Genomic DNA, 15481 nt, shown 5'->3' with positions numbered 1-15481 from the left:
TAGGCTTTTCGCAGACTCCACATCCTTTACAATGCATTGGGTACGTGTCAGTTTTTAAATTCCTTCAAAGCGGCAATTTTCACTTTACCTCTAGCAGTACAGTAAGCTGTCAGTGCTGGATTGACATCATTATCTCAAGGTTTCGAAACAGATGAATCGACCATCCTTTACAATGGGTTAGTGATTAGTCGATTTTCAGATTCCGACAAAAAGACAATTTTCACTTTACCTCCGGCATTGATAGTAAGCTGTCAGAGCTGAGTCGATATCATTACCTCAAGGTTTCGGAACAGATGAAGCAAGACATTAATGATCCTTTCGGTGTCTTGAACGTCAACGTACCAATCTTCCTTTCTATGCAGGAGGGCTTCTGTATTATATCACTTAGGGGTCAGCTTGAATATTTATTGTGAAACCAACGTTGTCCGTTAGGAATCTAGATGGGGAATAATACGCAGGATCTGTACGAGCATATACGAGTGCCTGAAACTTATTTCCTCACGACTTTGTAGATGTTCATCACATTATAGTTACCTACGCTTACTGATGGTAGCTTATGCTTAAAATAGTAGCGTCATAGTTTGCTGGCACGCAAGCTGACAGGCTATCGATAATTAATCAGTCGAGCATATGGACATTTTAGTGTTAGGGAGCGATGTGGATGTTGGTGTTTGGGTTTGTGATAGTGTGCTGAGGTGAGTGGGGAATTCTTTGCCTTGAGCCTTAGCTCCCTAAATAAACAGTAACTGAATCCGCTGATCGTGGGTTCGAATCCGAAAATGATGTAGGATCAATTTTCAAATATTCTAGAACAATTACTGACCAAACTGTGAATCAGTTTTTCAGTTTTCTTTTACAAACATCCGTCGATAAACCGAAGTCATATGTCAATCGTGATTGCCATTTGTAGCATGAGATCATATGTTCTTTTAGCGCTAGAAGTTCTTCGACTTCAGATTGGCTACAGTCCCTTTGGCTTGTCTTACTTATAGACCTTCACAGAGCCCTATTAGACGTAAAGTGCACATAGTCACAGCTGCTGAGTGCTAATTAGAACTAACTGTGTATGCTATACGACCAGATACTTTTATTACTAAATTATTCTGTCCACGGCTACCAAATGATACTATCTCTTCCAACCAACCCGTCGATCAAACGAATATGTGCACACCAGCCAGTAATGGTTGGATTTAAAAATGTTTTATACTAGATAATGCATACATACATGCAAGCAATTAGACGAACAAAATACAATATAGCAAACTCACCAAAGCCTTGGTGTGAGAGAGAATCAACTATGGCAGACTGTCAACACAGAGATCGGTGCGACAGCAGATAATGTAGGTCTGGCGTTGACGGGTTTTGATGATCAAGCGTGGCAGTAACTCCAGCAAAGATGAATGAGTGTGAGTGTCCCCTTCAACACGGCAACCAGTCCTTATATAGATATTTAGGTATTTGCCGAAAGTTCAGTTTCAGCACGACAAATTATTCAATGTCCTATTCTCAAAGACGGCGATATTCGGTGATTCATCAGATATCCCTCTGTTTGATCAGTCCTGTTTTAAGTGTTCTCTTTCATATGCGTTTATTATAAACAAATGCAAAGGCTACAATGTACAATTTATTCAAGACTAATGAGAGGCAATGAAGAAAATCTTGATATTCCAGACTGTAACTGTAATGTCTATGAGCAAAAATATTGGAAGAGGAAGAATATTGGAAAAGTAGCACCTTGCGGTTGTTACGTTCAATGAAATCGACACTTCTAAGCAGAACCAGTGCGGTTGCTCCTGGAATTGATAAACTTTCTGAAAGCCCCGATTTATGACTACAGTGTAATGGTAACTGAATAGTAATCTGCATGACGAAGGTAACCTATCATGGAACAAATTAAGCATCTCCTCATTTTTTGATTAATTAAAAATTGAAATGTTCAAACTTATGTTTAAAAAAAGAAGGCAAAGACATCTGTAGCTTTCATTCTGCGTTAGTGTAGCGATTGGAAAATCTGTGACTGGAAAGAAAAACGACGTATCTTAAAACTGATTTAATTTGCCCTCTTTGACATTCAAAGAAATATATAAGTATGTTGTCAAATTTGCAGATTATGAAGGAATGACACAGATTGCATTGAAAGCAAAAGCAGCAGAGAACATCAAATAGATTGAATCAAATGTCTCACATCGGTTATCAAAATGTGTCTATTCTTTAATATATGGTAGCATATTAATAGATAAATTGTAAAGCAACAAGGATGATAATACTTAGCTCTTAGCTTCGCTTGTTCTCAACCTACATCTTTCATCCCAGCGCTAATGGGAGCTGTAGGGGTAGCCTAGTGGTTAAAGCGTTCGTTCGTCACGCCAGATGCCACATTGATTCCCACGCATTGCTGGAATATTGATAAAAGCGGCATAAAACTAAACTCACTCACCCAAGTGCTAACAAAGGAAGGAATGTATTGTATGAGCAGTCAGTACGTGCTGAGTTAGGCGAAAAATGTTATTTTCGTTTCGGAGGCCTCGTTAAGGTCGTTCGAGCTTTGGAAGACACAAAACACAACAAAACAAGTTGTTCTAATAGATTAACATCAGCCACAGGCGGATAGCTGTCATTAATGCCCTTATATGTGACCTTAACGAACGCTTTAACATACTGGAGACAGAGGTGCTGTCCATGCGGAACCGATGACATTTTCTGGTCAAAGATTAGTATGCAGAATATCAGTCTTGATACACCCAATCTCTTTGATCGCATGTAAATTGCCAATAAAATGAGACCTTTCACGATCAGGTCCTGAAAGATAATACAGCATGCAATAATTTGGGTATCTGAAGTCTGAACTTTAAGTTAATGAAGCATGTTCCTATTGACTGTCAGTTCTTTGGTGATATTGATGTTATATGAGGTGACTGGTATTGGGTATTTAGGGTGTGTCTTAGAATGAGCTAATCACATATTTTTCTCTAATATTATTGTTGTTACAAATGTCACGATATTTTTCTTGTTTGCCCTTTGAGTAAATACTGCTGGTTGGAACAACCGAGATTTAACTAATTTTGTTGGGAAGAGCCATCGTCTGATACGTTTATGGTGGATAACACAAATGGTTTAAACATTTTCTCGTTACGCCGAGGGATAAGGTTCAGTTACTCGCTTTTAGAAAACGTATAACGTCCTGTTTTGCGTCCAGGTCGTGATATTGCTAAATTTTGCTAAAACTACCGATGGCCCAGTCGTCTAAGGTATCTGAAATATCTGTGCACAGTTTGGGAAGGCCACTAAAAGACGACTGTGGCTTCCAACCCCTTTTTCCAGACATGTCAGCAGCATACTTGTCATGTTTATTCTCACCAAAGTGCTAAAAGTCTGAGGAATGCTTTAACCTAAACCTCTCACTCTACTATACATGAAATAAAAGTAAAGGAATTACATATTTGCATTTGGTACCGTCATCAAAATGCTTTTATTCCATACATAAAGTGATACTTTGTGTCACAAAGTATCATTTACATTCATAACATTTCTTTAAACGCCACTCTGACAAAGTGATCTGGAATATGCCAATCCTGCATTTAAATCGACGTGCGCGCTTCAAAGCGATAACGTCTGTAACTTAGTGTAAGAGCGAGTTGAGGGAAAACAAACAGTGGTATTTTGCATACGTGATCGTTGGAAAGAAAGACCTAACAAGACTTAATGTCTCGCTCGAAATTAGCAGGTTTCAGAATTTATGTTGTTGATATATGAACTTTAAAACGAGTAGGTAATGGTTATAATCTAATGAAAGGCTTTTGAGTTTGTGTTTTAGATCACTGAATGAAGTGTCCCGCAGGGCAGCAGACTAGCTATATGTGGGCGCCCCAACCATCATTATGCCTACATAACTCTACACATCAAACTGGCTGGTTATGGCATAGCATTCACCTTGATTATTTCCACTAGTCAAACCTCCTAGCACGGTGACACTGGGAATGGACATTCCAGTTTCAGGTTCGAGAAAGACAAACAGTCATTGACTTTATTGATGGGATGAATAATACATTGACGATTATACTGGGCGAGGTTTTTAGGCCAGGCCCTATTAAGCAATAAAATCCGCCCGGTAACCGGTCTAGAATAATTTGGCTCCTCTAAATAAGTGGACAACTAGAGCTTTTTACTCTATTGATCAGGTGATAGAGACTGCTGCAAGCGTGTTTGATGTATAGGGAGTTTTGAACCAGTCATTCGAAGCACGCAAAAGACGTGCCCGAACTATTGCCCAACAGAAACAGGGAAATGTCTTAAATCCCCGTTTCATCGACAACGATAAAGATCAGTCTAAAGTCCAATAGATGAGAGGAATGCCCACCTCCATCAATTTGTGCGACTGTGAGAGAAAGACACCATAAGCCAACTGCGGATATTGCAATTGTTATCGTCTGGCTATAACGGCTGTTAATGATCATATGAGAGTCGAGCAGGTCCTTAAATTTCCGACTCCAGTATTTCGAGCCTTGCTGTAGTGAGATATTGTTATTGTAGTAAGCTCTCATGGATTTATACTCGAATTAAACGTGCCATGAGGAAGTAGTTTAGATCTACTACGTAGATAAAAAAATCGTATAAAAATCGTATAAAAATCGTATAGAAACACATAGAAACTTGCCTTTTGACTACAAGAAGGTTTTTCATTATCATTTAGGATCACCTTTTTGCAGGTATACATTTCTCAGTTTGCTGTCAACATTATTTTGCACATCTGCTAGAAAGTCAAATATTGGAATATATTGCAGACTGTAAATTAACGATATGATCTAAGCACTGAGGCGGACAAACACAACAGTTTATGCCAGTTTCCTTTAAAAAAGATACTGATCCACAAAACTGGAACCGCAAATTGTGCCAGACTTTTTCTATCAGCTAGCAATCACCAAAGATCATAGCTTCCACTCCCTAATCACTAATTCGGCCAAGAAACGATCGCCAACAATCAGTACAGAAAACAAATGCTTACTTCAAGACCAACGTTATATGCAGAGAGTTCAATCAACGTTTTGGCATCTTGTGAAGTTACCATGACTTAAATCAGATGTATTTGAATAGTTAGTAGCTCAATAACATAACACTGTGCTCACATTTATTAATTAATGGAAAGTTGTTGTTTAACACCACACTAAGCCAATCCCAGCTCTACACCGGCGGCGGTCTGTAAATAATCGAGTTTGGACCAGACAATCCAGTGGTCAACAGCATGAGCATCGATCTACTCCAATAGGATACGATGACATGTGTCAATCACAACACAATCAGCTTGACGACCCTATCACTCATACGACCGGCATGGTTAGAGAAGACCAGTTCATGCTAAATCTTGGAAGGTACTGTGGGGAAACAAGATTATTTATATTGCTAAAGTTTCGACAGCATGAACAGTTCCGCGAGGAGGCCCTGTAATATCATCCAAACGCTGCTTGAACTTCAAGGCAAATGGAAGACATGCGAAATCTAATATACGACAAAATGTTATGGATGTCAACTTCTCCTTTATTGTTTTCAAAACGTTTCTGGGCGTTCGTGCCCCTGCATCAGGTGGATGCTACCTAACAGTTAAAGAGGATATACATACTAGTAATGTACATGAAGCCAGAGAGGTGATTTTAAGCATGTATATACAAATAAAACACAGCAGATGAAAAGAGGATTAAAATATACAAAAGCCTGTACGGTGTTGTTACAATGGATTAATGGATCAAGAACCTCATGTGAAATCTATTTCTTCAGAATCTTTCGAAGTGCGGACATTTGTCACTGAGATGCAGGATTGCTCAACAGAACTGAATTTCGCTACAAACCATATCTCAGAATTTGACCGGATTAAGATACAATGTACATACATTGATGTAAAACAAGCGAAGGCTTTTGTGGTTTGCATAAGTGACTGCTGCTGCTGCTGAAGATACCATTGATGATTTGGGGCATCTTTTAACCATTAATAGAAACTGAGGTAAACACAATAATACAGCGAGTAATTTGCAACTGGCATATGAATTCCAGTTTCGAGTGTTCCGTGACTGTGTGCAAGTCATCACTTCTTATGTAATTTCATCACAGCTGCTATATGTAAATCAAGGATGCAGTTCCAGGGCACACCTACTTCCTAACCAGTCCGACAAGAAATGAACTCACTTGAGATGTTTTGTACTTTTTGAATTTCATAATACTGTCGTTTGTGATGAAACAAAACTTTCAGAGTTCCTCAAGAGATCATACATATTTACAGCTATTGATACCACCGATAGCCTTCAGTCTCCTGCAGAAGAATGTGATATCTCATTATAAATGAGATCGCAATGCTAGATATATATATTCTTCCGTTAGATGAGTTTTTCTTACCCGAAACATTTAACAATGATAGATAATAAATAATTAATCGTCTCCGTATCCTCTCCTGTATGTGATGTTGTATCGATAAGAAAATTAGAAAGTTGTGCAAATATTTGCAGAAGATTCAGAATTAAAACGTCGTGAACATAAAAAGCATCTGAATCTAGATTTTTACATGGCAAATGCTTTTGGTAAACGTGCTTTTGCATTGGATCTTTCTGGGGAAGGTTATGGTCGGTGTACATGGACACGTGGCTGGTCATCACAAACAATGAGACGCATTACGATTATTTTTTCAGAACACTTTCTCTTCACAAACCCGCGCCCACACCTGTAAGTCATGATCGCCATTACTACCTGATACATTTGCAAAAACAAACATGGTTGCAATATATATTCAATTACTTGTTTCTCAAAGGCATTGCAACATACAATGCACATTGTTCCTAAGGCTGCCTTAGCGAATAAAAACAGAGCACTTTTACTTAAATCTCTAAGACAAAATGACACAATGTGTTTCCTTACAGTAAATATAAGATAATCATCTCATAATTAGAGTACACATAACCCAATGTACAAGTTCAATCGATGGTCAAAGGAAAGCATGTCGAGCTTTTTTGCATGAAATTGATCGATCAGTTGTAAAATTTGATTATGTCTAACATCACTCATTCCTGCAGCAATGTCAAAAGTAATCCGTGGTGAGACATTTTGTCTAAAATACCTTGGTTAAATAACTTGGTTTAGATAATTATGAATTTGTTCTAAAAATATAGAGAGAGTTCTCAAATGTATATTTTGGTGAGGCTACAATGTGTTTATTTTAAATGAAAGGACTGCTAAGATACTGTTTGGGTCTACGTTTCAAAACTAGTAATATATTGTTTTAAAAGTAGAATTGTGTAGATTTATGGAAGTATCAGTAAAGTACATTCCTCTGTGATATTTCGAAAGTTTAAAAAGAACAATGCGATCACTCAAATATGACGTATGGTTCCTTTAACCGCTTGATTTACATGCACATAAAATGCAAAATACATTTGTATGGTCACAGTATCACATTATCTCTACGTTCCAAAATGTTACTGAATAACATGGCAGTTATATACATATGCAAAAATCAAATTTTGTTTACGCGAAATCTCATGACGGGACGTGAAAGGGTCCAGTAGAGGCAATTAGAGAGAAGATATTTCGGTGTTGGTAAACGGAGATGTTGGAGATTAGCGTGTAAGTTTTCTTCTTTCTGTTAACGCACGAAAATTCTACTGTCTAATATAAAATCCTGTTTCAGCTATAAATAATTTTATATCTTTTAGTTTATTGTAGATGTGCTTCATAACAAGATGAAAATATCTCTTGATCTTGTGACCGTCTGACCTCGTCGTTTGATCATAGTTCAAGGGAATATTAAAACAATCGATTCTAATAATTCATCCTGATATTTGCACATCGTGCCATTTACACGGCTCTCCTTAACTCATGTTCTTTCTGACAAACAACCGAATGATCAATATGTGATATGATGTTTGATTAACATTTGTATCCGAAGCAGTAACCGCACTTCATTCAAGGGTATATGTGTACAGAGCATCCTTACAGGTTATCAGTTAGTACTATTTCAATATGCATATTGTACATTATACGTAACGGTGTAATGTGCCCAAGTCATTTTACAATGTAACTGAAGAATAAAAAATTACTTTCTGTTTATTGTTACCTCTGTTCAATCAACCGGTGTCCTGAGGCATCAGGCAATGTAATGATACAATCTTCGCGTTTATTATTAATCGGTGATGGATCCCCTCAGGGTAAACATTTTATGGCAGATAAAAAATAAACAAATTGATACGGTTTGAATTATTGTTCAAGAAGTATATTTTTTAATTGTTTTTCATCGGAAATCTCATAAAAAGTGTATACTCTCCTAATTATTAATAATAAAGTTTGCCAAAATAATGTCTTGGTGTAACAATGCTGGGTAGGCTTTTGTTACTGATTGTAGGATTTTTATTACTTGAATATTTCGTGGTGATCAAAACGCGCCCACGCCTGTGTGATAGCAACAGTACCTTTCGCACTTGCTACAGCCCCAATCCTAAGGATGCATTGATTGGTTAAAGCTTTAAAAGTTTTTGTGGCAGACATTTTTGGGGCACTTGAGTTAACTTCAGATGCTTTTTAAGTTGATGGTGTCCAGTTTAATGTTTTGGTGTTATTGTCTGATTGTTGTAAAACGCCCCACACACATCAATGTTCAAGCTATATTACGGGAATATGTTGGTAATGTCAACCGTACGTAAATAATTCGAGCCGAGGTTCGACACAACCGAACTTGATTAGTAAAGGAAACATGCAAAACTTTTCCTTCTAGAAAACTGCACGTTCGACAAACTACAGCTGCAAGTTCAAAACATCAATGTGCGATAAAACGGTGTTAGACTGTTGAAACAGTCCAGTGACCGACACCATGAGCATCAATCTACGCACATATGATGTGCTGACATACCCCAACAAGGTCAGCCAGTCTGACCATCCGATCCCGGTAGTTGCCTTATGCGTATTATCATTTATTTGGTCATTATCAATGTTTTCATATAACATATGCTATTTAATTATAAAACTAATGTTTCATCTCATTCTTTTCAGTTCTCTCCCTTGTTGCCAGTGTGCTGACCTTGACCTTAATCGCCTACGACAGATTCTTTGGAATTGTATTCGCAATGAAGGCTCATATGTCAGAAAGAAAAGCAAAAACTTCCATAATAGTTGTATGGGTGTGTTCGGTGATAGTTGGATCGCCTTTGCTGTTTTTCCGTATTTTGAACAGACGTCAATGGAAGGACCATTTAGAACTCTGGTGTGATGATGACTGGCCGGTGTCCCACATTCTGGATCCAGTCACGAATACAACACGAGTTGAAATGCCATGGCGAACTGCTTATTACACAGGTGTCTCTGTTGTACTTTTCTTTATGCCGATGTTGGTCATGTCCATAGCCTACTCAGTCATCATCTGGACGCTCAAAACACAAACTGCACCGGGGGAAAACGTGCCACGTAACAACTCTGGCCAGAACAGAGCGAGGAAGAAGGTAGGAGACGTATACAGCGAAACCCTGTTACCCCGGAAACCCTGCTTAAAGGGCATTATTGTTGAACATTGCAATAGATGGATTTGTGTACTTAATTTCATACCATTTGTATAACTACGTGGAAATTGTTCAAGGCTTCGCTGGAAGAGGTTCGTCTGAAGTAAAGGGGGCTCGTTGTATAACTGTTTGCAGAAAGGAATATCTTGGAAAAAATATACATGATACTTTTAGAAACACCCAGAACTTCGTCATACGTTTCAATTTTGTTAAAATTATAAATTTTGTATTAAACTTTCAGTTAGTAAGTTCTCAAATACTCATGATAGTGTTCGTCGGCTGATGGCTCATTTTGGACCAGAAAATTGCATAAATACATGTATGACTTCTTCTTGGATATACCTCTCGAATATGAAGTGTGAGCATGTCATCCAGAATTTGTGATCAACCCGACCAAAGTGCTTAATCCATGGTGTCCGCCTATAGATCATATATATTGAAATCAATACACTGCCAATGAAGGTGTTTTGGCTCCCTGAAAATTAATTTCTTGCTTTTAGCAATATCCTGAGTGAAGACTACTGTATCGTGTCGATATTTGATTTGCCAGCCAGCACTCGGTTGTCATTAATGGTAAAGCAAATGTGAGATAATTTAATTTCTCATCCGTAGACTAGGAAACCCTAAGCACTACATATTCTTCTTCCCACTCAACATCTTGCCTCCGCGTGATCGATGACGAATGGTAAGCGTATTTCGAAGACGTGTTTTGGATAAACAATACAATATCCATGTCTGCCCTCCATCCTTTTTAGACTAATGAACGTGGTTTATAACTGAATTTGTCTCAGTCATAGTCTGCGTGAAAGAACCTTTGTACAGTTTTACACTGTTACATTGGTGTTAGTCAAGAACTAATTTTCTTCCTAAGTAAGAACTGGATGCTTTTGATTAGAGGTTATCTGACATGTGCCAGAAAATGTGTTACATAAAAATATAGGTATGAAATAGTTAAACATACTCAAACGTCTATGCAAGCATTTCGGTTTTTTCTTTTCTCACTCACAAACGTTTCGGAATTCTGGCCTGACGAGTAAAATGTGCAGAAAGGAATATTTCAAATTTTAAAAGTAAATATGACCATGGTCGTATCAAAGACATTGTCCTTACCGTTTTCATGTTTTAGTATGATCAAGAGAAAAAATCGGTTTTAATAAAAGACTCCTGTCATGTTAACAGTCATGTTGACAAATCAGATTAATAAAAAATCTCTTTCATTCAGTTGTTGAAATGATCAAAGTCTGATGTGCATTCTTATGAATGCACCTGGAAAGTTCGTAATGGTTTAAAGAGCTCGAAGATCCAGTTCTTGTCGTGAAAGGCAACAAAAGTGGTTGGTTGGTCTTAATTCGCTCAGTTGATTAGACACATGTCATCGTATCCCAGTTTCATATAACTGGAACATTCAAAACAAAGAATTAGGCGTTTCACGAATTTGGTAAATTGTTGCTAATCCTACAGGCCAAAAGATATTCCTCTGGATAAATATTGTAGTATGTTGTAAAAAATATAGTATGTTTTAGCAGATGATGTTCATGTTGATATTTAACATGTTCTTCATGTAGGTGGTCAGGAATTATGGCACCCAATCAATATTCTATACCAGTAATCGTCATGTTAATACATTACTAAATAAGAAGAATTAGTTATGTTGGTTATGCTCCTCTTGATACTGAATATGTTCCGTGTGTAGGTTGTCCTGTTTGTGATTCTCAGTACGTTTGTTATGTAGGTAGTCTATATTCATATTAAATTAAGTGCCGGCGATGTTTATGTTAGCACTTGACGCGTTTGTTTTACAGGTGATCTTAGTTTTCATACTCAGTTCCTATATTGACTAGGTGATCTTCGGTTTGATACTCAGTTCCTATGTTGTTTAGGTGAACTTCCTTTTTAAACTCCTGTCCTCCTTTGTTGTACAGGTGATCTTCATGCTGGTGGTGATCCTCGTGGTGTTCGCTGTGTGCTGGCTGCCCACTCAAGTCTATCTACTCTACACTGAACATCGTACAGAGAGACTCCCGGTATGTTGGCTGCACTATTCCCACTGTAGATATTCCCATGAGATAGTTCTTATGGGAATAGGTAAAAATCAAATAACACTTTACACCGGTTGAGGGCTATAAGTGTTAGAAAACAAAGATGGAGTAAAGTAAAGTACAGGATCTTCCGTCTGAGAGTCACCTCATCGTCAGAGCACAAAGTGAGATGGGACTTAACACAAAAAAGTACTAAATCTGTACTTTACTGGAAACGTTTAATCGCAAATATAACTATGTCCCATTTCTTATGACCGCTTTCTAAATGGCACTGTGTGCTCACGTGAAGTATTCTTAATGGCCACTTTCTAAAAGGCATTGTGTGCTCACGTGAAATATTGTTACTGACCACTTTCTAAATGGCATTGTGTGCTCACGTGAAGTATTGTTAATGACCACTTTCTAAAAGGCATTGTGTGCTCGCGTGAAGTATTCTTAATGAGCACTTTCTAAATGGCATTGTGTGCTCACGTGAAGTATTCTTAATGAGCACTTTCTAAAAGGCATTGTGTGCTCACGTGAAGTATTCTTAATGAGCACTTTCTAAATGGCATTGTGTGGTCACGTGAAGTATTGTTAATGACCACTTTCTAAATGGCATTGTGTGCTCACGTGAAGTATTGTTAATGGCCACTTTCTAAATGGCATTGTGTGCTCACGTGAAATATTGTTAATGACCACTTTCTAAATGGCATTGTGTGCTCGCGTGAAGTATTCTTATGACCACTTTCTAAATGGCATTGTGTGGTCACGTGAAGTATTGTTAATGACCACTTTCTAAAAGGCATTGTGTGCTCGCGTGAAGTATTCTTATGACCACTTTCTAAATGGCATTGTGTGCTCACGTGAAATATTGTTAATGACCACTTTCTAAATGGCATTGTGTGCTCACGTGAAATATTGTTAATGACCACTTTCTAAATGGCATTGTGTGCTCACGTGAAGTATTCTTATGACCACTTTCTAAATGGCATTGTGTGGTCACGTGAAGTATTGTTAATGACCACTTTCTAACTGGCATTGTGTGCTCACGTGAAGTATTCTTAATGACCACTTTCTAAATGGCATTGTGTGCTCGCGTGAAATATTGTTAATGACCACTTTCTAAATGGCATTGTGTGCTCGCGTGAAGTATTCTTATGACCACTTTCTAAATGGCATTGTGTGCTCACGTGAAATATTGTTAATGACCACTTTCTAAAAGGCATTGTGTGCTCGCGTGAAGTATTCTTATGACCACTTTCTAAATGGCATTGTGTGCTCACGTGAAATATTGTTAATGACCACTTTCTAAATGGCATTGTGTGCTCACGTGAAATATTGTTAATGACCACTTTCTAAATGGCATTGTGTGCTCACGTGAAGTATTCTTATGACCACTTTCTAAAAAGCATTGTGTGCTCACGTGAAGTATTGTTAATGACCACTTTCTAAAAGGCATTGTGTGCTCACGTGAAATATTGTTAACGACCACTTTCTAAAAGGCATTGTGTGCTCACGTGAAATATTGTTAACGACCACTTTCTAACTGGCATTGTGTGCTCACGTGAAATATTGTTAATCCTTTATGTGCATTACGTCGATGATTTTCATAATTATGTAAGTAGTAAACAAATTAGTGCATTCAGCGATTGCGGGTCAAGGTAATGACGTGTCCTTCTCAATTCAGTCTTCATTTTCGACCGAACTCATGTACAACAATTTAACAATGTGTAAAGATGAAACTGCAGAAATGGTGGGACCGTGATCATGTTTCTGTGTCAATACACCGTCTCTGCAGTATGTCCACATGCAAATGACACAATGTCCATATTTTGCACGTATCTATTCTATTACTGCTCAAGACATTGTCACAGATATTTGTTCAACTAGCAAAAGATGCAGGCTTGAATGAAACGCTATGTGAATCCAAGACAGAGGCCAAAAGTCACCATGATTCATACTGTCAATGCAAATGTATTGCGACCTTGAGTAGCAACAATTTGTCTGTCATAGTGTACCTTGATATATGTGCATGCATTTGCCTCTTTTGACCACAACTGACGGTCATCAATTCAGCAGCATTCACTAATACCACATCTTTTAAAATGGCATTGAAAGATCTGACATCCCCATTTCTGAGCACTGTTCCTTATTTCAGCACATTGTGTCTGAGTCTGTAATTTCAGGAAGACAAATGATGTTCTTAATGCATCTAAAGATGAACCAGACGAAATGACCGCGCTCAGTCTTAGTGTTTTCTTTGTTTTGGCAATCGGGGTAATACCTTAACGGCTTTCAAGTCTGGGAAGCAAATTGCAGAAACCATATATAATTGTAGCGTCATTAGCTTCCTTTGAAGTAGCATTTTGGCATACAGTCCACTTTGTTTAACGGGCAAGTAATCGGGATACAAGAACAAGAAACATCTGATTCTTCTTATATCACTTTCCGTCTTGACATCAGTGCATCAGCAAATATCTTGGTTCACCTTGTCGCTGACAAACTGTAGACGGGATTTCCAACTGCGGTTACATTGGAAACATGCCTCACAGTCCCTGAACAGCATTTCCCCTTCCGCGTAGCCCTTTGTGCAATGCGAAAGCTGTAAATATAGCAAGTATAGACATCTCCTAGTTCGTAATCTCCTTTAGCACTGGTGCTCCTCATCAGTGTGAAAGGAATTATTTGTTTTTATCACAGTTATATATATTTAGAGACTAAACGGTAGTCGAATTGGAAAGTGATTACCGCGTTAAACTTTACTTTCCTAATGATCACAGTGTTATAAACACCTGCCATGCCGTATTCTGTGTCATCAGCATTAGCCATGCATTCATTGTTACAGGACCCGTGACGATTCGGGTTAGACTGGTTTTCAGCAAACTATGTCTGTCTCAAACGCCGGTGGTTAGACTCGCTGACGTAGGTAACACATGCCATCGCACTCCAGCTGTGTAGACTGATGCTCACTGCTGAGCTTGTTGATCAATGCATTCTCTAGTCCACACCCGTTTACATACAGACCGTCGCCATATATCTGTAGTGCGGCGTAAAACTCACTCACTCATTGTTAGCAGTGCTGACAGTTTTAGTACTATTTTAGATTTTATGCTGATGTCAGCGATGCGTGTTGGGCGACACGTTTTTGTGAAATATTAAGACAAAACTTGTTAAAGTCTTCCTGGTCACTGTTGATAAAGTATCCGGCGTAGATTTACTAAGTTCTCTTAGCGCTAAGATAATTTTAAGTGGCATATATTAAGACAGACTTACGACTATCTCAGCGCTAAGAGAGCTTCGAAAAACTAGGCCATGCACTGAACACAAACCCGATTCCAAACGAAATTTAATCATCCCGGCAATATTTAGTTGACGTTTTTCATATTATCAGATTGTGAGTTTGACTGCTAAATTGAAAATCTCAAGTCCTTCTTGACACAGGAACTCGGGATCCTAATGGGAAAAACACTTTTTGTTCTTACTGTCTGGACATTGATATATATACCAAGGGACAAAAGAAATGAAACCGAGTTTGTCGTTGTAATTGGAGCTTGAAAGAACTAAAAATATTGAAACGTATTTTGGTAAGAAGGGAGTAATAAATAAAATTACATGTATATAACACTTACCATGGATAATGTGTGTAAATTTGCGCGGAAACAAAATTATTTTAGACAAATGTTGTGTAACATGCGTACATTGTGTATCAAATAGATCTGAAAAGGTTCAACTCATATAGAAGCATTGTTTGCCTGCTAACAGGCTTCATATGATATATGATATTGCTATTTAAGGTATTTTCGAATATATCAAATACGTGATAAAAATCAAGTGATCCTGAGTTACAAATCTCGGTTTGCAAAGTCTGTTGGAATTTTCCGTGAGGCGAGCCAGTAGGAAAGGATACTAGGCATGGTTTAACACAAAAGATTAAGT

At 38.0% G+C, this 15481-nt stretch overlaps 1 protein-coding gene across 1 annotated transcript in view; it reads left to right on the top strand.

Annotated features, from left to right (window-relative positions):
- Positions 1 to 15481, top strand: part of LOC137284487 (substance-P receptor-like) — a 52209-nt gene that overhangs the window by 26066 nt on the left and 10662 nt on the right. Inside the window, exons 2-3 of the mRNA XM_067816310.1 lie at positions 9022 to 9467; positions 11447 to 11548. Of these exons, the coding sequence (XP_067672411.1) occupies positions 9022 to 9467; positions 11447 to 11548 (548 nt within the window). The remainder of the gene's footprint in view (positions 1 to 9021; positions 9468 to 11446; positions 11549 to 15481) is intronic.

The sequence above is a fragment of the Haliotis asinina genome, chromosome 5 (assembly GCF_037392515.1).
Source record: "Haliotis asinina isolate JCU_RB_2024 chromosome 5, JCU_Hal_asi_v2, whole genome shotgun sequence".
Classification (NCBI taxonomy): Eukaryota; Metazoa; Mollusca; class Gastropoda; order Lepetellida; family Haliotidae; genus Haliotis; species Haliotis asinina.
The sequence above is the reverse complement of the archived record's forward strand: the minus strand, read 5'-3'. Positions and strand labels throughout refer to the sequence as shown.